Genomic DNA, 23671 nt, shown 5'->3' with positions numbered 1-23671 from the left:
TTTAGGGCCACGGGTGTGGGAGAATTGCACTACAGCTGCTCCATCTCACACTGCATAGATCAACTGCTAGTGATGATCACTGATTGCTCTCTTGCCCTGCACTTTGCTCTATTTGAGTTCCTTAAGTGAGAGCAGTGAGGAAAAAGATGCTTGTATTCCATCCAATGACTGACAGTCAGGACTCAGATCACATAATTTACTCTACACCATGAAACAGGTTCTGACAAATTAAATTAATTTATTTTGTACAAATGGTAATAGTGTCACAGTTAACACAGTAATACATAATTTTTTACATCTGTTTGCTTTTAATATTACAAAATTCCCTGGGATTATTTATTTAAAAGGAGGGTCCTCCTGACATTGATCACATTCTAGTCTGAAGATACCTTAATCCTTAAAAAATAAAAACAACACACCACCAACAAACAGTAACAGAACCACCAGTTCCAGTTATCAAATCTGACATACAGTACAAAGTGTTAACACACTTACTTAAAAGGCAGGAAAAATTGGTCAAGTGTCAATTAATTCATGGAAAACTTAAAGTGTGCTTTAATCAGTGCAAATAGAGGAATGTGTCAATTGCTGCAGTATCTGACCACCTGGTTACATCTGGCATTTATCCCTGAGAAAGCACCTTCTCCCTGCAAGTCTCTCGGAGTTTGTTGATTGTTGCCATGGAGAAGCTTCCAGGATCAGCGAATATTTTCTGAGGGCAAAAGAAGAAAATTGTTAGTTAAAATGCTGGCTTTGGACAGCATGCTAGAATTCTCTGAGGTGTCAAATCCCTGCTTCCATGTCCACACTGTGAAATTGCTCACTGCTCTTTGGCCTGCCTGTAACAGGGTAACATCTTCATCTACTGGGCTGTAACCACACAGTAAACCTGCAGCTCATAACAAGTGCAGTAAGTTGCACAAATAGAAAATTGGGTTTGAATATGTGTCCAGTTGAGATTATTTTAGATGGCTGGTGGTAGAAAGTGGCAGATTTAGAACATATTAAACTGTCCTGGGTAATGTGACAAAGCACCAGTGCACTTCTTGTGTGGTGCCAGCAGAGGTGGTCAGGCTCTGGAACACAAAGAAACCAGTGTCTTCCTACTGCAAAAAATCAGTTTTAATCCTTCAGGACACACTACCTTTGCTCCTCTTCTCTACCAGCCTTCCCAGAGCAGTAATGGATATGGATGTAAGGACTTGGTGGGTGCTGAATGCTAGCACACATCTTCAATTAGTTTTTTTCTTTTGTTTTCAGTTGTTGTTTAAGAAGAATGTATTTGTTTCCACTACTTCACCTAGAACTTCTGAGTGAACAAAACTGAAGCAAAGCTCCAGATTTATGCACTTTAAGCTACAGTTAAGGTGTGTGGGCACCTCAGTTCTCTGGAGCTGTTAAATGACAGCTCCAGTGATGAGACTGTAATTGAACCAGTTCAGAACAGCTTTCTGGCAAAGAAACCTTCAAACTGAAGGCTAAGGTTCTCTTCTGGGGGAGGAGGCACAAAGATACCTGCCATCACCTCTACTGCTACTAACACCTGTACTGCTGATAAAAATCCAACAAACATCCAAGCACTAAAGTTTCAAAGTTACAGGAGAACCTAACCTAAATTGTTTATCTAACTGTCTTCAAAGCCCCATTACTACAATAAATAACAGTTAAAATGCTTTTACTCAGGGTAACTGCAAGAAAAAGGTGGTTGATTTTCTAAAAATAGCTGGTGTAAAATTTAACACAATTAAAGGGGGGGGGGAAGTCCTTCAAGCACAAGTGTTAGCATCAGCCTCTGAACAGGTGTTCTTAAGGCAGTTAACATTTAATAAAATTCTTATTCTAAACTGTTTATGGAATGGAAAAAACCCTCACACATCTTCCTTCTAAATTAAAGCTGTACCTGTGATTTTTCTCTTGCTCCTTTAATTAAAAGACTTCAAAGTGTCAGTAAGTTAAGCTAAGTTTTCTTCCATATGAACAATAATGAAAGTATAAGTGACAGCCTACTGTGACTGACCTAGGCACAGAGATGTGTCATGAGCATGAAACACTTTGAGGGGTAAGTGTGACCCTCCAGGACGTGGGTTTGTGCACACTGAGCAAAAAATGACAGTGGAGTTGACCAAGTGATTTATGACAGATGTGCTTCTGTTCCTTGTTCTGCAGCTACCACCTTTTATGTTTCCATCTCCTGAGATAAGCCCTGAATCTAATGTTTTGTATTCATGTGGCACCCACTGTATTAATAATTTAAAAGAAATTGCTCACTGCAATTTCTTAGCTTGCAGACTGTCATAGCATTTGGACATTCAACTTCATGGGTTTCTGTCTGGAAATAAGAACCTGCCAGTACTATCTTGTTCTAAACAGAATTCTGTGTGTTCAGGCACTACAGCCAATTACCAGTGCAAATTTAAAATTCACTTTGTGCTTATTCTACAATACTGTATTTACAGTTTATCTGAAAGTGAACTGCACAGGGTCAATATCCACAGTTCACTGGAAAAATGCACTAAAATTATCTTCTCATCAGACTTCCTGCCTTAACTGGTAAAAAGGGCAAAAGAGTTTTTTCCCCCTGTATGACAGATAATGTGGATGGATTTCTATATATGGAATTAGGTAATAACTATTAAATATAATATTTAATTGATAATAATTATTAAGTATAAATTATTTAATATATTTATTAGAAAGGTTTTAGTTTCTTATTTAAAAAACACTCCTAACAGCTAGGTTTCTCCTAACTGTATCCATATTTTGCTCAGTGAAAAACATTTCTAAGTCAGTCTTGGTTTTAATTTGGAATGACTAAAAGCTGCTGAGAATTTACCTGCATGAAGCTGTGACACTCTGTTACAAATGTTCCTTTGGTGATCTGCTTAAATTTATCACAAATGTCAGGGAAATTCGTGGCTTCCAAAATAAAAGCTTGGTTTTGCTTAATCAATGTTAAGGCCACACGGAAGATGATCTTTGACCCTTCATAGAATAAACAATCCCATATTCGGAGTACAGTCTGCAGTAAAGGAGAGAATTCAGATTAACCTTGGTTTCCAGTAAGCAATTACTAAAGCAGTACAAATGCAATAATCAGGGGTGTAGTAAGAGAACTTTATGTTACCAGTTACCTCCACTGGAAGGATGTCGATGAACAGACATATAAACCAGCGTGACACCACTAGGGTCCACATGACTCCGTGTCTTTCCATCAGCTCTGCCACAGCTGGAACTTTCATTTTCACAAGTTCTCCAAGGACTTCCTGATCAGTTTTCAGGCCCAACATTGCAGGACTGTAATAATCTTGGAGAGAAGAAATCAAAACTCAGGAATCTGTGCACATAATCCTTTCATGAAATTGAAGAGAATGTCCTCTGCAGCTGAATGTATAAAGGCACTCTGAGCCTAGGAATCCAAAGTGAAGTAAATTAACCCACAGCACAAAGATCTCTGCACTGTGGTCATAGAGTGCTGCTTTTTCAGCCAGGCTGATCCCTCCACACAAACACTTCATTCATTCATGCCTACTGAAGTATCTTCTTTGATGTTTTTTGGCAATGCATTCTTCCTTCCCAAGGAAGGATTGTTTAGGTGGTTTTTGACTGCTAGCTTAAACTACAAAAATTTAAAGAGTTCAGTATTACCACCACCTCCTCCCTGTGTGGGGGCTGCACAACTCCCAGTCCACATGACACCCAGGGAGGTAACACAAAACCCAAACCACCACCATAACCTGTAGCCTTTAGACCAGGTCCAGTCAAACTAGAAATGCAAATTCCTCAGAGCATCAGCTGTGCAGAGATGCTGGACACTCCCCATCTTCCCAGGAGTGACCTAGCCATTAAGGTAGGAGTTTTCCTCTCCTTTCAATGAAAAATCCCATTTTTCATTGAATTATTTTGAAAAGAAGTGAATTACAGATTGCTCAGGCAACATCTCTTCCTGCTTAACTTACCTGCAACACAGGGACTGAAATAAGACCTACATTCCTGCACTTGGGGTCACTGCAGTAACTGGTAAATTCACAATTAAGAACAACAGAGCACTCTGGCTGTCAGTTCACAGCCTGTTTGTCAGGGTAAGCAATTTCATTACCAAGGTGCAGGCAGAATAACAAGCATCTCAGCTCTATAAACAAGTAGCTTTGGGTATATTTAAGGAAAGAAAAAGATGTTGCAATTCATAAGTATTCTAATGCCCCAGTATGACACAAGAATTACACAGATGTTTAAGAAATTTGTATTTTGGGTTTATATGTTGACAGAAACATTTGAGCTGGATTTGGCTGCTCCAGTCCTGGGAAGCAACTTTTGATAGTTCATGAGCACTTTGCTGACAAGACCTATGCTGTTAACCTTTGGTTATGGAAAGAAACCAGTGGTAACACAAGTGCTTTTCTATGCCTTCCTTCACTGATTCTGGAAAGCTGCAATTCAGGTTTCTCTGTCTTAACTGGCTTCTACCAATGGCCTCACACAGCACAGGCCAATGGTTCATACAGAGGTGAAGGAATCAGAGCAAAGTCTATTTGACTGAAATAATCTAATAAAGCCTCCCAGTGTCACAGGTAAGTTTAAAAATACATCCAAACTATGCAGTACATCTATAACCACTTAAATTTCTGTAATTTCACAAGAGCAGTTTAATATTCCACTCTTTCCTGTGCCAATGGTTTACCTGAACAGACACCCCACCCCATGAGTTATTTGCTCTACATTTGTTCTGTCCAAACTGGAACATCTACAGGAGTTTTTAATGGTACTACAGAGCATCACATTCAATCTTTAGGAACTTAGCTTTCTGTCTGAGTTCTCCCTGAAGACTGAGATGTAAAACTCCTCTACAGACCTAAGAGTCACTGCCACTCAAAAAATTATTTAACCATCTGCCTTCCAATTGCTTGCAGGGAAAGCTCCAACAGCTTAAACACAAAAAATCCCATGGAAAAGTGTACTGAAAACACACCATGACCTCTGAACCAGCACAAAACCCTCTATTTCTGCATATGTTGTATTTAGTGCTGTGCTCATTTTGAACAGTAACATTAATTGGCTGAGTACATATCTTTTAATGTAATATTTTTTAATTTTTTATTTTTTCACTTGCTGCTTTAATGCAAGTGAAATCTAATCACATCTCAAATAACAAGTAGCAGAACAAGCCCTTTCCCCTTCCTATCCTTCCTCCTCTCATACATCCAGAAACCATATTTTCCTCTTTATCTGTGCTCCTGAAACATGTGAGTACTGAAATCTTCAAGTTACCACTGGCAAATGTCCTCAGGAGGAAGGCCAGCAGCCCACTCGCTCCACTGCAATCATCTGATATGCTGAAAGCAAGAGCGGCTGCTATTTTTAATCTGTACAGCAAAGTAAATGTCACGCTCTCAGGAACACAACTGGACATGTACCAGCTCTTTGAGAGCTGGGAAGCAAAAAGTTAACAGACAGATGATGTGGCTACTTCACAAATTACTGAAGCAGCCAGGAAGCTTTGGTGTAAATTAAACTTTCATTCAAGTCTGTTAGATTGTACTGCTGGAGAGGAAGAAAAAAGGAGCTATTCATCTATGTGGGGCAACCCCCTGCTGTTCCTCGTGGAGCAGGAGCAGCTCCCATGTGCCCTGGGACACAGCACGGCAATGTTCAGCCCAGCCCTGCTGCAGAACCAGTGGGAGGAGTGATTAACTATTTATGCAAATGCCAATAACTGAGCAGCAGGGGTTTTCAGGATATTAGCTGCCAGTTCACAACAGAAGTTAGGTTAAAAGAATCTGCACCCAAGACATATTTACATATAATTGTTGTATGTTAATTATAGTTCATGCAGGTATTAATTATAATTATTACACATAATTAATATGTAATTACAATTTTCTATTTATTTTTCCTGTATATATACTTTTATACATAAATGTATATATATAAGATTAGCACCTCAAATTAGGAAAGCCACGTTTTGGAAATCCTTCAGAAACATTCCTGGAGGACCTTATATTTGCGCAAAACTTACCCACAGATCACTTACAAGGAACACCTTTCACAGTCCACGTCTGGTTTCACTACGGAAACTGATTTTGTAACTTGGTTCAGTGCCTGAGTGCTTGGTAACATTTAACCTACATGGCTCTTCTGTTCCCTTCTTATTTACTAGGGATTCCCAGTCATTAAGCCTTGTGGAAATGTCCCCTCAGCAAAAATCCTGCAGCGCTCCCTTGCTGCAAATGCTTCACTGTGTGCCCTATTTTCCTAATATCTTGTAATTGGCTGCTCTGCCCAGAAGTCAAAATATCCTTGTTTATAACCAAGTCTACACAAGCCTACCTCTCCCCCACACCACAAAGCTGTTTTTCAGAAAATACAGTGCAGGCAACTATTTTTACTCATCTACCATGGAAACTACATTAGCTTTATATTCCTGACATATCTTACATCTTACAAACTGTTTGGAAATTTTAGATTTGCATGATCCACATTAAATTAGCATCTTAATTATTTTTTCCCCTCTCAATAACCTGGCAAAATACTGAGCAGTTCATGACCCAGAACAAACCTGAGTCAGTAACTGCTCTCAATCTTCCACTTACTAATTAAAAAAAACAGGCTAATTATATTGTTGATATCTGTTGATCTAGGTGGTTTATAGGAATGTCCTCTGACAAAATACCATTCCCCTGAAAAAACATACATAGCCAGGCTGTTTCCTATTTTCCTTCAAATGGTCAAACAGAAGTGATAATTTTTAGGTGATCACAAACTACATTATTTTTCATCACATTTTCTGGAAGGCGAGAAATGAAATATTGCATTATAAATTATTATTGTATTATTAATTTATTATTAAATTCCAGAAAAATACCTAGATGAACATCAAGTTTCTCAATTTGCAATTTGGCATTTTCAAGTGCTTTTGTAACCTGATCCAAGGCTTTCTGTACTTTCCTCTCAGCTTTCCCTTTGTTGCTTACCCGTGTGCTTTGCCCAGTCTGTTCTGAGTAGCTGCCTATGGATTTTGGATGCCTTGCTAAGTTTAGGAGTGCCTGAGAGTGTAACAGAGGGCAATGTGAGCAGGATCCCACATGGAATTCATCCTGCCAAGTGCTCCTTCCTCATCAAAGTCCTGACCCTAGACAGCAGTGTAGCCCTGTGGCTCTGTTGGGATCATCAGCTGCTGCTTCTTGGAGTCAAGCAGCAAACAGGAAAAGCCAGCTTCGCCAGCTGCCAGCTACTTTATTGCTACTGTACAACACAGGTGACCACATGAAGGGACCTTTTCCCTTGTTCAAAGGGCTTTTTGTTGCCAACACTGCACTGCCTGTGGCATGCAGTCACTGAGCTGGAAACCTGTCCTGGCAGAGACACTCCTAACAGCACATTTCACTGTCTCCCTGTCACAATAGGCAGCACCTCTGGATCTTACCAGAATGTCCAGGACTAAGACATAACTGGCTGCTTGTGCTCCAGAACAGTAATAAGATTTGCAGGAAATAAGGATAAAGCTTGTAGGGACTCTATGACCTTGTTCTCTGTTACAAATAGATTAAGAGGTTCCAAAAATAAAAGTTTAAGAAGCAATACTCTTATAGTCTTAAATTATCTCTAGGAGTCAAGAGCTACACAAGTTAAAAAAAATCCTTCCGGTCTGTTGTGTATATGTCAGGTTAAATATACATATTCCTATGGAACTAAATCTGTAAGTGCTACAAAAATACCCAAAACAAGACCTCAGCTCTGCTGCTTATCTTCCAGCATTTCTATTATTTCAAGAGCCTACAGAGCCCAGCCTGGAACAGAATGATTTGTCTCGGAGATCCAAACCAACTGGAAAGTTAAAAATTGGCTGATTTAACTTTTCTCACAGTCCACACAATGTAAAGTATTTTATTCACAAGAATATGTTTATAAATGTCCATGAGAACTGGGATGGGTGTGTGTGTGTGAGAGATGACAGTAAAGCTCTCTCTTCTCCCATAGTAGCAGAAATGGTTCATTTTTATACCACCAAGCACCATTCAATCATGTCTCCTTGCTGGAGATACCATTTGCTACCACACCTCACTGAAATCCAGAAGGGAAATAGAGCAGGCCTAAGGGCTGGCACAAAAACTCAGAGGTTTCCATGAACAGAATTTCATGAAAAGCACTCCATTCTACATTTCCTATGTTTCAAGTCAAACCCAAAACAGATTCCATCATGTGCATTTGTAGGGGGAAAATATAAACATTTAAAACATATCAGCTTTTGTGCCTTCTAAGTATCTACATCAGGAGCCTTACATTAAAAGCTGAACAACCTACATTTGGGAAGAAATCAAGCCACAACAGGAAAAGGAGGAAACCCAAGAGTACTGCCAATTCTTTTTGCAGGATCAGGCCAGAGTGACCCCTGCAGGTGTCCTGGCCAGAGTGATATCCTGCAGATATGTGGTTAAATGGCAAGCTACAACCTCTTAACTATGCCATTTTTAAAGCACAAGTTCCTCATTTTCCAGGGAACAGAAAAAAAAAAAAGACCTCTAACAAACCAAGCAACAGACTCAAGTTATATTTTATCTCTTCCTTCAAACTAAACTGACTGAACTTCTGTCCTGGGGTACTGAACTCACACAACAACCAGCATTAGCTGGTATCATTCACAACTGAACATTGGCTTTAAGAAAATATAAGGAAATCAAATTTATTTTGGATAGCTGAACTATCTTAAAAAAATGGGAATGCAAGCATTTTATAGATCCTTATTGGTTGATATTGAGATTACACAGAATTTAGAGTAATATATCTTGAGAAATGACTTACTATTAACACCTTTCCAGCAGCACAAAAAGGCAGTGTTTGTTTCTACATAATGCCATCTGCCTGTATTCATCTTTTGCTTGTAGTCCCAAACTTGGAAAACTGATCCCAGGGAGCTGAAAGAGCCTTTGGTTTCCCATCTGCATTTCACAGAGCACAGTGGGATTCTGAGCAGATGTAGTAGCTACCTGCCATTTGGAAACTGAACAAGGATGCTTGTTGATTAGAAACACAATGGAAAGGCAGGCAAAGATGTCATCCTTCCAGACATTACAGAAGACAGAGACGAAATACAAAGAAACAAAGACTTAATGTATAACTCCTCAGAGAAACAAACTGAAGTTAGCAGCATGTGTTTGGAAAACACAAATGCAACTTTCAGACATTCTAGTTACAGAGAATAAAACTGGCTATTTTAATTATTTATTTATGCACCAGTTCTATTATGTGTTGCTCAGTAGAGACATTTGCATAATTTAAAACTAGTCCAGCTTAAAGTTATAGATACCAAACCACTCCCATATAGCTTAGATATGACTGAGCAAAATACTGTTGGCCAACTCTCCTCTCCTCCCTCTCTCCCCTCTCCATATCTGCTACCATTGGAATGGCTACGTTTGTGGATAGCAGTTTTTCACAGTATCACTGAGCTGACAGACACACTATACACAAAATATTCCCCACTGGCTGTTTCCAAATACCCTGGCCTGACTCCAGTCATTGCACCCCATGAATTGTGCCTGCCTAAAGAGCTCCATGCTTTGGAGAAGTCTGCAGCTTATGGGGCTGACCCAGGAGCCAAGGCCTTAACTCTGAAAACCCTTTGACAGACTTTTATCACCAATGTCCTCAAACAGAGAGGAAATGCAAGAACAAACATTGAAAACCACAACTGCTTATCATGCCTGTTGAGGAAACAAACTTTAAAAAAAAAGCTTACAACTGCATAATGAGTCTTAATGACTGATGACTTCAGCTGAATAAGGATTCCTGGATCTCTGTCTATAACTCCTCCATGGGATTAGGAAGAATAGGTATTTTATCAGTTGACCACACTGACAAGTTATTCTTAACACCTCAGCACAAAACACAGCAGTGATATCCTCTCATGTTTAAGAAGAACTCCATTCTTACTTTCATCAGCTCTTCACAAGAATGCTACAGTCACACCATGGGGGCTACTGAGCACACGACGTGAGACTGGGACACAAGCACCTTACAACTGAGAGCTGGACCAGCAGATATAGTTCTAGTGCAACCAAGGTTGCATTTTCTAAGCATCTCTCTCAAACTAAACACTCACATCTTGTACAATGAGGTAGACAAAAGTCACTACTGTACATGATTTTCTTCATTTAATTTTCTTAACTCCCAAAGCACATCTCCTTACACCAACACATTCTTTATGTTGCTACCTGTGCTGCATGTGCATTACACAATATTTTGAAACGGTATCAAAGCCTGCTGTCAGTGCTTCTTTCTGCCATGACATATTTTAAAAAACCGAACACTTAATAGAGTTGAACTTTTGAAAAACTCAATTTTGCAGTATCTTAAGTTGCAAATACAATAAAAATCCAGAGTAATCACATAATAGCTCAAAAAAGCCAAAGCAATCATTGGATATATTCACTACTGAAGAGAGAATATATCATCTCTGATTATGACATTAGCAAAACTGAGGTTAGAAAACTCCACCCAGCTCTGATATTTACAATTCAGGCAGTTGAAGAACTGGAAAAGACATGAAAGAAAAGGTCATATTTAGAAAAACTGAGTTCTGCAAGGAACCTCTTTATTTGTAGCATTTATGCAAGAAAAATGAAAAGTAAACAAATCCACAGAGAAAGCACACCAGGCATTGTGGGCTTTTCAATATAATAGGAGAAAGACTCCAAAAAAAGCAATACCTGCAAATTCAGACAACTCAAATTCCAATTTAAAAATATAGCAAGTGTTTTTAATAAGACTGATTTACAGTTTGAACACATTACTAGCAGTGGTGGCAGGGTCACTCTTTCAAACCAAGTCTGGGACCTCTCAGATATCCTGACCTGGCCTTAAACACTTCCAAGGACGGGCACCACAACTTCTCTGGGCAGCCTGTTCCACTGCCTTACTATCCTCTGAGTAAAAAATTTCCTCCTAACATCTAATCTAAGCACCCCTATTTTAATTTCAAACCATTCCCCCTTGTCCTATCATGATCTGCTCCTGTAAGAAGTTGTTCTCCACCTTTTTTTGAAGCTCTCTCTAAGTACTGAAAGGCCACAATGGGAAGAATTACTATTTCCTCACCTGTTTTTGTATGGAAAGTTAGATTTCCAGTTACATTTCCAGTTTTATGAGTTTTGGTATTTAATACACAGATAACTTCAAGCATATTAATACATTTTATGAGGATTTACAAGTTAAAATACAAAACTGTGTACTGGGTTCTGCTTTGAGCACGTATAACCCATCATACATTTGTCAGCTGATATGTTATGCTTCTTACTGTCAAAGTGACATATTCAGGAAGGTTCATTTATTAAAATTGTAACTGAACATACAGAGCCCTGGCTGACCATCAGAAAGTAACAAAACCCAAAAAAAAAAAAAAAAAACCCAAAAAAAGCTGCTGTGGCTGTGCTGCGTTAACTCTGCAGGTGGAACAGCACAGTCCCTTCAGCATGGAGATGGCTCTGTCAAAAGCATCATTTCAATACCACATGCACAGGAGTGCTTTCACAACTCAAGCCATTAGATAAAAACAAAATTTAAAAAAATGCAACAGCCCTCCAACATGGCTACTCTAATCAAATATAAAGCACAAAATAAGTAAGCCTTGTGCTGCATACTAAGGCTTGGCCACTAATAGGTTCTTCCACATCACAAAAAACCCAGGACCTCTTCTCCCAAACCCACCCTTCTGTGTTTATGCTACTCTACCTAACTTCCTCCTTTGTATGCAGCCAGGGAATTCTACCTTTGATCAATCCTAGCTGAACTAAGATTTCATCTGACAAGTTATTCTGCTGATGGCTTTTGAAAGGGATGAAACTTTGATTTACTAGGTAGATAAGCAAATAGCACATCTGCACAGACAGCCAAAGGCTGCAGTCTCACATAGAGTAGTGCATGGATGGCCTACTGAAGATACTTTAAGTTTAACATAATCAAATTATATCAATGAAGGCTTGCTTGTCAGAATGAAGGAGGCATTCTTGACTTTGCCTTGGTGGAACAGGTCCTGCTTCCAGTGTAAATACAGTAGTTTAAAGACACACATCAAGGAACACAATATTCTTCAGTGTTTTTAAACACTAGGGTGCTTTTGCTGCATGCTTCCTCACAAAAGTAAGGCTGACAACATGGATATTCTTGTCACATACAGCAAATTTCTGTTTCACACAAAAGTGTAAGAGTTCTACCCTGCCACCTAAAACACACCTAAATAATGAGATTGTTCTTTTATTGATGAGGTTTGAGAATTGGTGGGAGGGAGATATGATACAGAAAGTAATTATTTCAAATGTTTCAAATTACCTGAGTAATTTTAAAGAAAAAAACCTCATCAGTTGCTTATTTCCTGCTTGCTCAAGTCTCACAAATCCCCTAGCAGTTCAGATTTATAAGTAATGAGGATTTCAGGCTTATCATGGTTTCTAAATACAGGCACATGACTCCTTTATTCCACCTTCAGCTTAACAGGACAGTACATGCTTAATTCCTAGGTATATTAAACTGACCTCTAATGCTCAAGCATTAATGCTTTCATTGTGGCTGGGGGTTAACATGATGGAGTCCCATATTTCAAAGCTCTTAACTGTTCAGCTGACCAGCAGAATGCTCCTGTCTCTGAGTGTTAGATGTGATGTTGGAGGCCAGAGGGGCACCCCACTATGCTTCAAATGCAATCACAGAGGAACTCCATGGATGAGTGAGAATCCTGCCAACTCACACACCTGTAGCTGAGAGCTGCCAGAGGAAGATAAAGAAGCAGCCCAGAACTGATCAATCTGCTGAATTTTTTTGGATTGATGGTACTATAAAAAAAAGCTCAGCTGTCAACAACAACTTTGCAAACATGGTGTCATGCATGTCACACATAGCCTTGAAAGGAGCTTTCCACACCAAAAGCACATGCTTGAGGTGCTCAAATCTTCTCTCTGAAAGGAAATGCTTTTCATCACAACAGTCCCCATCTTAGGCTGCAAATTCAGCTCAGTTTAGAAGTGTTTTCTACCTGCGCAGCTAAATAAAAACACTCCCTGTGAAGGGGTCCACTCCCTTTGGAGATGCAGATCTGAAAAGATGCAGCTGCCAAGCCAGTTCTGCATTCAGAGGTTCCCTGGCAATACCCAATTGGGGTATTTAAATAAATTCAGCCACAAGAACAACATAAATACAGGCTCAACTGCAATTAAGAGCAAACAGTCTAAACAGAAATACTTTACAGCTTAGTACAGCCTTCTGCATTTCCCAAGTGGTCCTTCCCTTCAAACCTGGAAGTCTGTACGATGGGACTCAAAAGATTGTTATAACATGAATCACTCAGAAGGATATTCAAGAGTTTAATACATAGCTATGAGGCCATTCAGTTCAAATATTCTTGTCTCTTACCCTGCCTAATCTCTTGTGCAACCTGGGAGTCTCTGGCTGATACAACTGTGAGCCAGAGAGCTGAACAAAGATGGGAGATATCTGCTCTCTCAGCATGCAGCCACCTGCCTTAGGCAGCAGGCACTACACTGCACACCAGTGGCACCTTGCTTTGCACCTTGTGCACTTGCAGCTAATGCCAGCTACTTCAGTGCAGTCTACTGCTTTAGTGACCATTTCATCATTCAAAACTCTGCTCTTTTATGTTTTATGAACAACCAGGCAGTACACATGGGTAGACTGAAGGAAGATTGTTATGGCTGCTAAAAAGTAATGAGACTGATTCTTGAAGAATGTTACACCTCATTTAAGATTTTTATTAAGAACATTAGAGAAAAAGAAAAAGCCGGTATTTATTGACAACACTAAACCAAGAGATACTGACCCATTGTGTATTGACCCATGTCAATACACAAAGCACAACAAAGTAACGGTGGAAAGACTGGAGTAAGAGACATAATGACATTGAAAACAACAAGAATGTGCAAATAAACTTCAGCAAAAAGGTGTTATGAATTCCTAAATGCTGTGGAAAAAACTTCTGTTGACAATAAGAGAGAAGGAACAGCACATGCATTATGATGGAGATCACAAATCAAAACCAGAGTGCCACTAGGGAGAAAAGGCAAGGGAAATCCTACAGCTTTTCTCTCTTAAGGAAAACACTTTCCACTGTGAAAAAGAGCCACTGCACATGGCACTAGCTGATTCTCCACCAGAAAATAAAAGTGTGCCGCTGTGATCAGGTTTACAAAAATAAGAACTGAAAAAAATCAAACTGGAACAAGCACACAGAATAATTATTAGGCTAAAACAGGAACAAAGAAAAGTTTCACACAAGATAAGAGTTTGACTGAAGGGTCATAGCCATAAAAAAAACCTCCAATATTAATTGACTGCATCCTACAAATACATAAAAAGTAAGCACAAAAGAGAGGGGGACTTTTCTCACCCCCAAAAGTTGACATTGACAGTAAAATAAAAGGATATCAAGTTGGCCATGAATGGGGTAGTGCAGAACTCATGAGACCTCTGTTAACCACAGGAGAAATACTCTACAGCTACTTTTCAGTAAGAGTAACTCCAGTATAATAGTCCAGTAGATTTGTTTTGTCCAGTAGAGTATACATTGATATACACAATTGCTTCCAGAAAACCACTGAAGGTGGAAGGGAGGATTATTCTTGTATATGCAAGCACAACTGTCATGCTAAAATGAGACCAAGTTGTTGAGTTTTTCTTCTCATAAGCTCACCATTTAACCACAAATATGTAAAATATGACAAGTATACTCCTTTACTTGCATACTGAGGTACCACAGTTAAAAGGTCCTACCTACCCAATGCTTTCTAAATCAATCTCCCCACTCTTTCCTTAACAGCACCAAAAAAATCCCCAGAACTTCTCAACGAGGATCAGAGCGATGAACAAAACAGAAACATCAGAGCTATGCTGTGTACAAACTGCAGGCATATCCACTCTGAGCTGGAATTGAATCTATACTGCTTCTTGTGGGCAATGCTGTCCACTCCAGCCATCTGTCTGAATGAGCCTGGGAATAAAAACAACTTGGTAGCACCAAAACTTCAGTTAAACAAATAATTCTCTTCCCCCTTGCAGTGTTTAAGTGATAATCCCTCCAAATCCCTGGCTGAGCTGCTGACAGACAACAGGCAGAAATGCATGGGCTTGCCCTCAGCAGAAGCAGCCTCACCCAGCTGTATCCAGCAGTGCTGGATAAATGAAAGTTCAGCCAAATGAAAGGCATGCACACAACTCCTCTTACCAATCAACCAAAGCCTAATTTACTGCCTCTCTCTCCCAGCTGTGTTATTTTCATTTGGATGTGACAGAACAATTCAGCCAGAAAACCTTTACTGATGGAGTCCCATTTTCTGTCACTTGCCCAGAATGTTCCCATCTGTCACACTGTACATTTACCAATCAATGCCATTGATCTGTGGCTGGCTTAGTTCATCTGCTGACCAAGAAAACCACTGTCAGCACCACGGTTCTGGAGTGGCTGTTTATTGTAATTAAATGTGTGTGGGCAGGGGAGGAAGCACCCACAGGGACACGGCAGAGGGCACAGAATGGATTTCCAAACTGTCCTAAAGCACCACTGATTTAACTGGAACTGACAGGACACACTCAAAAATGAGGACATGACCTGGAGGCATATTCGGTGCAATGATAGGGGGAAAATATGTGTATTATAGTCCAAACAAATCAGGAAAATCAAATCAGCAACCAAACTAATGGGGAAATGTTGGCTAATCCAACTGACAGGATCCAACAAAACTGATTCCTTGTCTTCCCTCTGAAAACCTGGAAAACATTCAAGATCTACAAGATCTTGAGAGATGCTTCTCTGCTTCCCTAACAACTAATTATAGGGCTTAAAACTGAAATGTGCAATACCTTGCACTGTTAACAGGCAGTAATCATTTACCTGAGTGAGTTGCTTTATGAATATGGTCTGTCTGAATCCTTCTCTCACATATGCACACACAGTATTTCATTGAAATTATGCCAATTATTTTATCTGTCATGCTTTGACTTTTATAAATAAACAAATCAAGCTATGTTGGAGAGTGGTAGGAATAGAAGGGATAAAAATATCTTTTAAATTCTGGGGCAGGGAAAAAGAGCATCAGCAACAAGTTTTCTGTCAATAAAGCCTTGTATTATTCAATACAAATATTCATACTATATAGAAGATTCATATTGCCTAGTTGGACACAGGCTAAAGTCAGTAACAACAATCGTGTTACAGAAAAGTAAAAATACACCTATAACTTGAGTAAATATACACCTACTTTACACACAGTAATTGCATTTCATGTTATGAGTTTCTTCTCATCACCAATGCTACCTGCCTAAGATAAAGTCAACAGCTAGGAGGGAAAAATAAGAACAACTTTTGCCACAAGTATCAGTAAAGTGTAGAAGGATATATAAAAATGAAGGCTTTCTGATAAAGTGAATTAGGTTCCCTGCCAGAAACAACAAACAAAATTCTGACTCCACCTCCTTTGCCTCAAAAAAAGTGTTTAAGACTATTGAAAGGATTAACAGCAAGAGTTTCCACACATCACTTCACAATAAACCTGCCTTTTACCGAGTGCCTTGTCCCTGACACAGGGATGTCAAAGCAAATACCCATGCAGGGCAGGGGCAGGTCCCAGGGCAGACAGCAGCCCTGTCTCCTACCTGTTTGCACAGCTTAGAGCTCTCAAGGCTGAACAAAAGCAACAGGCAGTTGATTTCTTTAGCCTATTTTTACAGCTTGAAAGTAAACTTCAAGGCTGCATAATGTTAAATATTTGCAGACTGACTGAACAACTCATAGCATTCCCTGCCTGTCTCTACTCTTTCAGTCTGGAAACAAAGTCCAACCACTGGTTCCACACAAGGAAAATCCAAGTTCCTACAGGGTGTATTCAATGTAAAAGAATTTCTTACAGTCATTCAAAAGCATGAAGAGAATCTTTCAGCTGTTCTTCTTTATTTCTCAAGGTCTTTACTTTCTATTTAATAGGGAACTAAATTTTTTCTGTTGTTTAATCTTAAACATGAGCAGACAGAAGAAAAAGTGAAAGTTTCAATCAACCTTGACCAGTACCTAGTAGACAGTGTCATACTGAATTCCACCTCCACCTTTTAATTGAGATAAAAATCTGTGCAAAAGCAAAACTAGGCCAATAAGGAATCAGTCCTCCATTTTCTACTGGTCTTCCAATGAGACCTTCCACCTACCTTAAAGGTGTATCTGTAGTCAGACTGTGCAATGCTCATAGGAATTCACAATAAAACCATTCTCCCTCTGTAATTAAATCCCAAGAAAAAACTTTCCCAAATGCATTTCACAGGAGTAAAAATACAGCTGTAAAACCTGATCTGTTTCTGGTTTTAAACTACCTCACATGTGCAGTGAGGTTCAGCTTATACATGGGGCAAAACTGATTGTGTAAACACCTCCTGCAAACCCAGAGACCAGGCAAGGGAACTCAGAGCTACTGAACAGACCAGATGCAGTTACTGTCTACAGCTGGAGAAGAATGCAAAGATAAAAGCCAAGCTCCAATACATGAATAAAACTATACTTTTAACATACCAGGCAATATTCTTCCAATAAGAGCATCTAGTAACCAAAAAGACTCCTCTTCATTCTTTGTAATAAGAATCAGGTATCCAGCAATGAAGTTCATGCCCTGAAATAGAAAGATTTTGAGATGCATACACTTATCTTAATAGTTTCTAGCTTACTTCTTTTGATTAAGGGCTAAATTGCTACAGTTCTACAAAGTCTGCATATTCAATCAATTCTAGTAATGAAGGCCACTGGTTGAGTAACCTGCTGAGCCTGCACACAAGAATTATTAACAAAGATCAAGGAGAGGAAAATTAAAAGTAAAGGTTTAGCAGTCTATACTTTGAATTTTGCCTTTTTTTTTTATTCCAAAGCCCAATGCAACTGAAAGTGGCTGTTGCTTTGATCAGAACCCAAACACAGCTGTATTAGATGAGCGCTACAAACACAACAAACCTGCAGGTAGATAGTGAGGCTGCAGGAGGAGAATGTCTGACCCAAACACAAAGTAAAATGTTGCAGTTCCAGCAGCTTTTAGAAGCTTTTGCTGCTTAACTCTCACAAAGGCTGTGTACAAACCATTTTCTTCCATAATACCTACAGTCCTCCACAGATACATATAATAGCACTGATCCTGCAAGGAGACCAGATGTGCAAAGAATCCACACAAGGGTCTTTTAAGTGTTTTTCTTTCATTAGCCCATTAAACAGTACAGGTACCAAAATATTTTATTAACAATTGGACATGTAGAAGCTACTATGGTTTAGAAGTTGTGTGTTGTGTTTAGCCACCTCTATATAGAAACCTGACACTTGCAAAATGGAGTATTCATAATTCTACCCCTTCTGTTATTATCAACATATTAAAGTTATATTTTGATAATAGGTATTACTGAAAATAATATAAATCATTCCTCTTTTTAAGAATGGAAATAAAATTCTGTACTAAAACTAGTTGGCGTACAGAAGAAAAGAAAATTTTGTTCAGAGACTTCAGTGCACATTTAAGTCCCTCTAAGTCTTCTCCTCTCAAGATTTAAAAAAATACTGTTCATATTCTTTCAACTTTGGAGTAGTTGTATTTACTACATAACTTTCTCAGCTAAATGAGCTATGTGTTAGCACACACATTCTTGCTCAGGAACTGGAGGAGACAGGAGAGAACTTAATAAGTGAACTGAAAGCATATTTTGCTGATAACAGTGCCTGCTTCTATAAGATCCTTAAAGACAGACACTTTTTTTTTCTTGACTGTCAGACTATCATGAATCAACTTATGTTCTTTGTGTCCCACAGGAAACTTTACAGTACTTGACAGTGACAACAGAAGCTTTCTTGAGCTGCCATCAAAGCAATATCAGGTTGAATTTCAAAGAAACTTTCTTCCTACTTGTGTTATCTATATTGGGAGATGGCACTAAATAATGCTATCAGCCCCCAAGCACAGGATACCACATTCATGTTGGTCTTTCTGTACTTTGAAAAACGTGACAGTGAAAACACAGGAAACTGAGATCTCATGATGCCTTGTAGATCCCAAGGACTGTGTGGGGAAAGCTGGCAGGGCAAGGGAAAGGCAAGCTCGCTCCCTCTTGCTCTCCAAAGCAACTACTTATGTTGCAGCTAACAAATGGAACCGAATTATCAAGCTGGCTACAAGAAATTCAGAAGGATATCTGAATTTGCCTGAAGCTATTCATACCCTGCCCCCCTCAAAAACCTCTCAGGGCCAGTTTATTAACAGAAATAGTTTGTGGGTATGCTTCTAAAAACACACATTCAAATGGACAAGAGCAGTCAGCACTGGTGAAATGCCACAGTGTTTTCAGAACAGTGATTACCCACCTGACAATATCCTACCGCTTTATTGTGATGCCCATATGCTACCAACACGTTGTAGAGTGCGTGTTGCAAACACGGATCAGCGGTTTTGCGGAATTTTACATTATCTGGAAATGTTCTGTTCATGTCTAAACAAAAGGGAAAAAGACCAAAATTAAGAGCTGTTCCTTGTCAGTTTCCAAAAAAGAACTTTTATAGGTCTTCTGAAGTACAACTGAAGCTTCACTACAGTTCATTGAACTGTTGTTTTGATGGATTAATGTTAAGAAACAGCTTTACCTCCATTTTGGCTAAAAGGGCACTTGCATTCAAGGATAATCTATTCCTGGAAAGAATAATCCTATTAGTGTACAGAAACCAATTTCAAGCAGACCTAAAGAAATTCTCCTGCAGACTGAACTCCCTCTATGTCTGCAAAGAATTAAATGAAAGGAAATCAGGTATTTAGACTGACAGATACAAGACTGCCAAACTTCAAGTCAAGTGGCATGACATGAGTTTGCCTCTAGGAAAGCACATTCTCCTAACAAATCAGATGAACTTTCAATTGACTTACTCAGTGAACTTCTACCAAACAGCAGCAGCCAAAAAACCCCAGACCTGTTCCCACAACTGCCAACTTCCACTTAAAAATCCCTTTTTAAAATTTAATTTTCTCCATGATGTGATCATGAGAAGAGTTGCATCTTTACAGGTACAAGCTCACCAGGAATGGGAGTGGTTTCTGATAACCAAGCAGCAGAGCACATTCCCACATGCTTCAAGCTCAATGCTTAACCAAGTAAGCAGTATGCAATTATTACTGACATTTCCAACCATTTCTTTCAGACCAAACATTAACAGTAGGATTCATCTCTCCTTACAAAGGTCTAAAAATTAGACACACAAATTTGAGCTAGTCACCCCAAAACAGCCCCTGATTGTTGGAAAAAACAGGCAGAGGTAATTTTTGGCCTGCTTCACTCCATAAAGAGAAAACCCAAGGTCACTGGCACAGAGCTGTGCAGAATTTTTCTCTCCAGCTTAACCATCTAAAAGTAACTTTGCAGATTTTCAAAACCCAAGAGTTATTAATAAAATATGAGTAAGTTGTTTGGGTTATATTTAACAACAACAAATTGGGTTAAAGTTAAAAACAAACTTCAGTAACAGCACTTCTGTACAGATCTTCATGTCCTAAGAATTATCACTTTTTATCAGCCTTTTCCAGCATAAAGGAAGAAGTCTGTTACAGCTTTGACACAAAGTTCAGCTATAAGCAACCAAAGGAAAGGAAGAAAGCTCCCCAAAATCATGATAAGTGTAGTGGAAGTCACATGCATGACGAAGTTATCACACTAATTGCTATCTCTTCCTTTTAAAGGGAACAAATCATTTTCAGGAAAATATTTCACTTCACCTTTCATGTGTATGAAAAGAAAAACACGAAGAAAAAGACAATTTTTGAGAGGACCTGAACAACAGATTGTTGCAGGATAAATAAATTTCTTTTGTTTCTTCTAGGTAGGAAGATTATGTGGCATAGTATTTATATAATCAGAATTTATTCTTTATTAAAGCAGATGTGGAATGTTACAGAAAAGATTAATGCTGAATTTTAGCCATGGCTCTTCTCCCCAGGTATGCAGAGAAAGGGTGAGGGAAGAGTAAGAAAAGTGCATCATATACAAAGCAGGGACTACTCAAACTGAACTCATCTGTAATTTCACAGCCTGCAATTGAGAGAATCAGCTGCAACTTCTTTTCTGATTGCAGAGCATGTTTTTTCCCCACAAGGACTGGGGGAAGCCTTCCCTAGTTTTATGAAGGATTTAAAACTATATTTAGTAAAAATATTTTAGTTTAGGGTAAGGGGATGGAGAGAAAAAACAAGACACAAGAGCTAAAAAGCTTTACCCTTAATAGAAGATATGGAGCATGGTCTTACAGGACTACTTGTGCCAGATTATTCCTTTGAGCACAAGAGCAGAGGATCCCATTCCCTCTCCATCCTGCCCTTTCTGCTCCATTTGCATGATCTCCTTCCTCCTCCTCCAGTTCTGAGGCTCCTCTGACTCAAGATGAGGAACTCAACCCTCCACAGGCACACACAGGCCAATGTTTTACCATGGCACAAGATGAGGGTCAGAGATGACTTGAGGCAAATGGAAGGAGCAGGCAAGGACTGTTCTTTTGGCTTCACCACTTACATCCACTTTAATCCATCTGTTCCAGGGGAGACATACAAACATCTCCTTCTCATGCTCTGCACAGCTTACCCTCTGACCTACTGTCCATTAATTTACTTTGCTTTTAATAGACATTACTGTCCAAAGGAACACAGCCTCAAACTAGCACTGTTTTGGGGGAAAAAAATCTGGGTTCTTTTCAACCAGCAAAATGAACATTAGAATCTTACACTGCTACATAAATCCCAAAATTATGACCACCTTTTCATGTGCAGATCTGCTGCTTATAAGTAAACTAGCTATGGGAGCACAGAACCAGGAAGGAGGTAACAATGAAAAGATTAGCTACTCTTTTGTTGTAAATTCATATTAAATCCCAATAGCAATTTTTTTACAATCCTTCCAGTCTCTGAGCTGGCCGTTTTATGCTGCTATAAAACAAAAACAACCACCAGCTTTCCTGCTGATTTATCTCTGTGCAGCAACCATGAGAAGACCACTGGATTCTTTCTTCCCTCTCATGAGTCTGCAGTATTTCAACCTCATTCAGTAACACAAACAGGCAGAATAGATTAGCCTCAGTTTATAAAACAGATGTCTATTTTGGTACCAAGAACCACAGTCATTGATGCTATTTCTGGAGCAGAGAGATTTGAAAGCACAGTCCAGAAAAACAATGCTTTTAGATACAGTCTCGTGCTTTTCCTACTTAGGGTACTTCAGAAGTCATGCATCTACAAGACAACCTTCACACTGCTATCTCATCCTTCCCTTTTGTCCTGATCCCAGCCAGGACAGAGTTAATTTCTGCAGTAGCTGGGAGGAAGTGTGGCCATAGGGCCTGGAGGTTGTTCTGTGCCACCTGACCAATGCCAGGGGCCTGGCAAAGGGACTGTCTTCCAGGGAGAAGGGGTTCCATCCAGCTGAGAAAGTTGCAGAGGGAGCCACCTGGTATTGTCTATTTTCCTTTGTTTTCTTTCTGTGTGAATTGTTTTATATACCTTTTGTTATTAATAGTGTTGCTGTTACTGTTCATTTTCTTATCTCATTGCTGTTTCCAGTAAATTGTTCTTATCCCAACCCATGATCTTTGCCTTTTGTCCCTCCAGCTGGAGGTGGGGAGAGGAACTGGCAAATGCTTTTAGTGGGAGTGCTAAATTGAAGAATTCATTTCCTAAACCATGGCATCTTTACTTTCATATCCTGGGTACTTCCCACTCCAAGACACAGGTGGTCAGTAAATTACACAAGTATTTTTATAACTAACATATTCTACTCCGCTTAAGTTCATTTTTGCCACTGCTATATCTGTGATGCACATCTGCTCTGAAGAGCTTCCAGACAGGTGATCTTTTCTTTTTTTTTACATAGTAGAGAGCAGAGCAAAAATTCAATTGTCACCTACAAACACTCAAAAACTCCATTGCAAATAATGAGGTTAGGCCATAAACTGCAACTTGTAAAAACTTAAGTATACTTAAAGGGTGTTTTATATTTGTTATAACTGGGTGTTTAGCAGTCATCCTCAAGCTTTTTCCTGCCATACCTGGAACTATAAATTGTTTTGGAGGCTTGGGGGTTTGTTTGTTTTAAGTTAAGGCCAAGTTTTTCATTAACTAAAGTCAGAAAAACTGACCCTCACAACCCCCACTGCCAAGTAACAGTTCAAGAGCTTTTAGCAATCAAGAAAGCCAACTGGGTTAGGATTTCCTACAAAAGAAGAATATTGCCACTGTATAAATCTGAGAAGCACATGCATAAATTTCAGTCCCCTTCATCTCCAAAAGGTGACACCAGAATTAGAGAAATTACAGAAAGAATGGCAACAAGGAAGACCTTAGATATAAAATGGCTACCTTATCTAGCATAAACCCAGGTGGATAAAAGCTACTTAGTTTAGAGGGAGATGCTTAACAGCATTGAGACTGCACAAATCTGCAAAATTATGTGCAATTATTTGAAATTTTTTCCCATCCAGCATTATTGGGTACAAACATGCAGCATGTCTTGGCAACTCTCAAAACAGCAGATAACTGGGGACTAGGAAAAACATTCTGAGGAAGTGTCACTACACACTTTACTCCTCCAGTTCTTCCTTCAGCTGTTCTAGTAGACCAAAGACCACAAGACA

At 39.2% G+C, this 23671-nt stretch overlaps 1 protein-coding gene across 2 annotated transcripts in view; it reads right to left on the bottom strand.

The window, feature by feature from the left end:
- Positions 1-214: 214 nt before the first annotated feature.
- Positions 215-23671, bottom strand: part of GRTP1 (growth hormone regulated TBC protein 1) — a 34479-nt gene continuing 11022 nt past the window's right edge. For both annotated transcript variants that reach the window (XM_059494057.1, XM_059494058.1), the window contains 5 exons: positions 19376-19500; positions 17555-17651; positions 3132-3304; positions 2834-3019; positions 215-712 (listed from right to left, as the gene is read on the bottom strand). In XM_059494057.1, the coding sequence (XP_059350040.1) occupies positions 623-712; positions 2834-3019; positions 3132-3304; positions 17555-17651; positions 19376-19500 (671 nt within the window). In that variant the 3' untranslated portion in view covers positions 215-622. The remainder of the gene's footprint in view (positions 713-2833; positions 3020-3131; positions 3305-17554; positions 17652-19375; positions 19501-23671) is intronic.

Source organism: Ammospiza nelsoni, chromosome 2, assembly GCF_027579445.1.
Source record: "Ammospiza nelsoni isolate bAmmNel1 chromosome 2, bAmmNel1.pri, whole genome shotgun sequence".
Classification (NCBI taxonomy): Eukaryota; Metazoa; Chordata; class Aves; order Passeriformes; family Passerellidae; genus Ammospiza; species Ammospiza nelsoni.
This window is presented reverse-complemented; position numbering and strand designations above follow the sequence as displayed.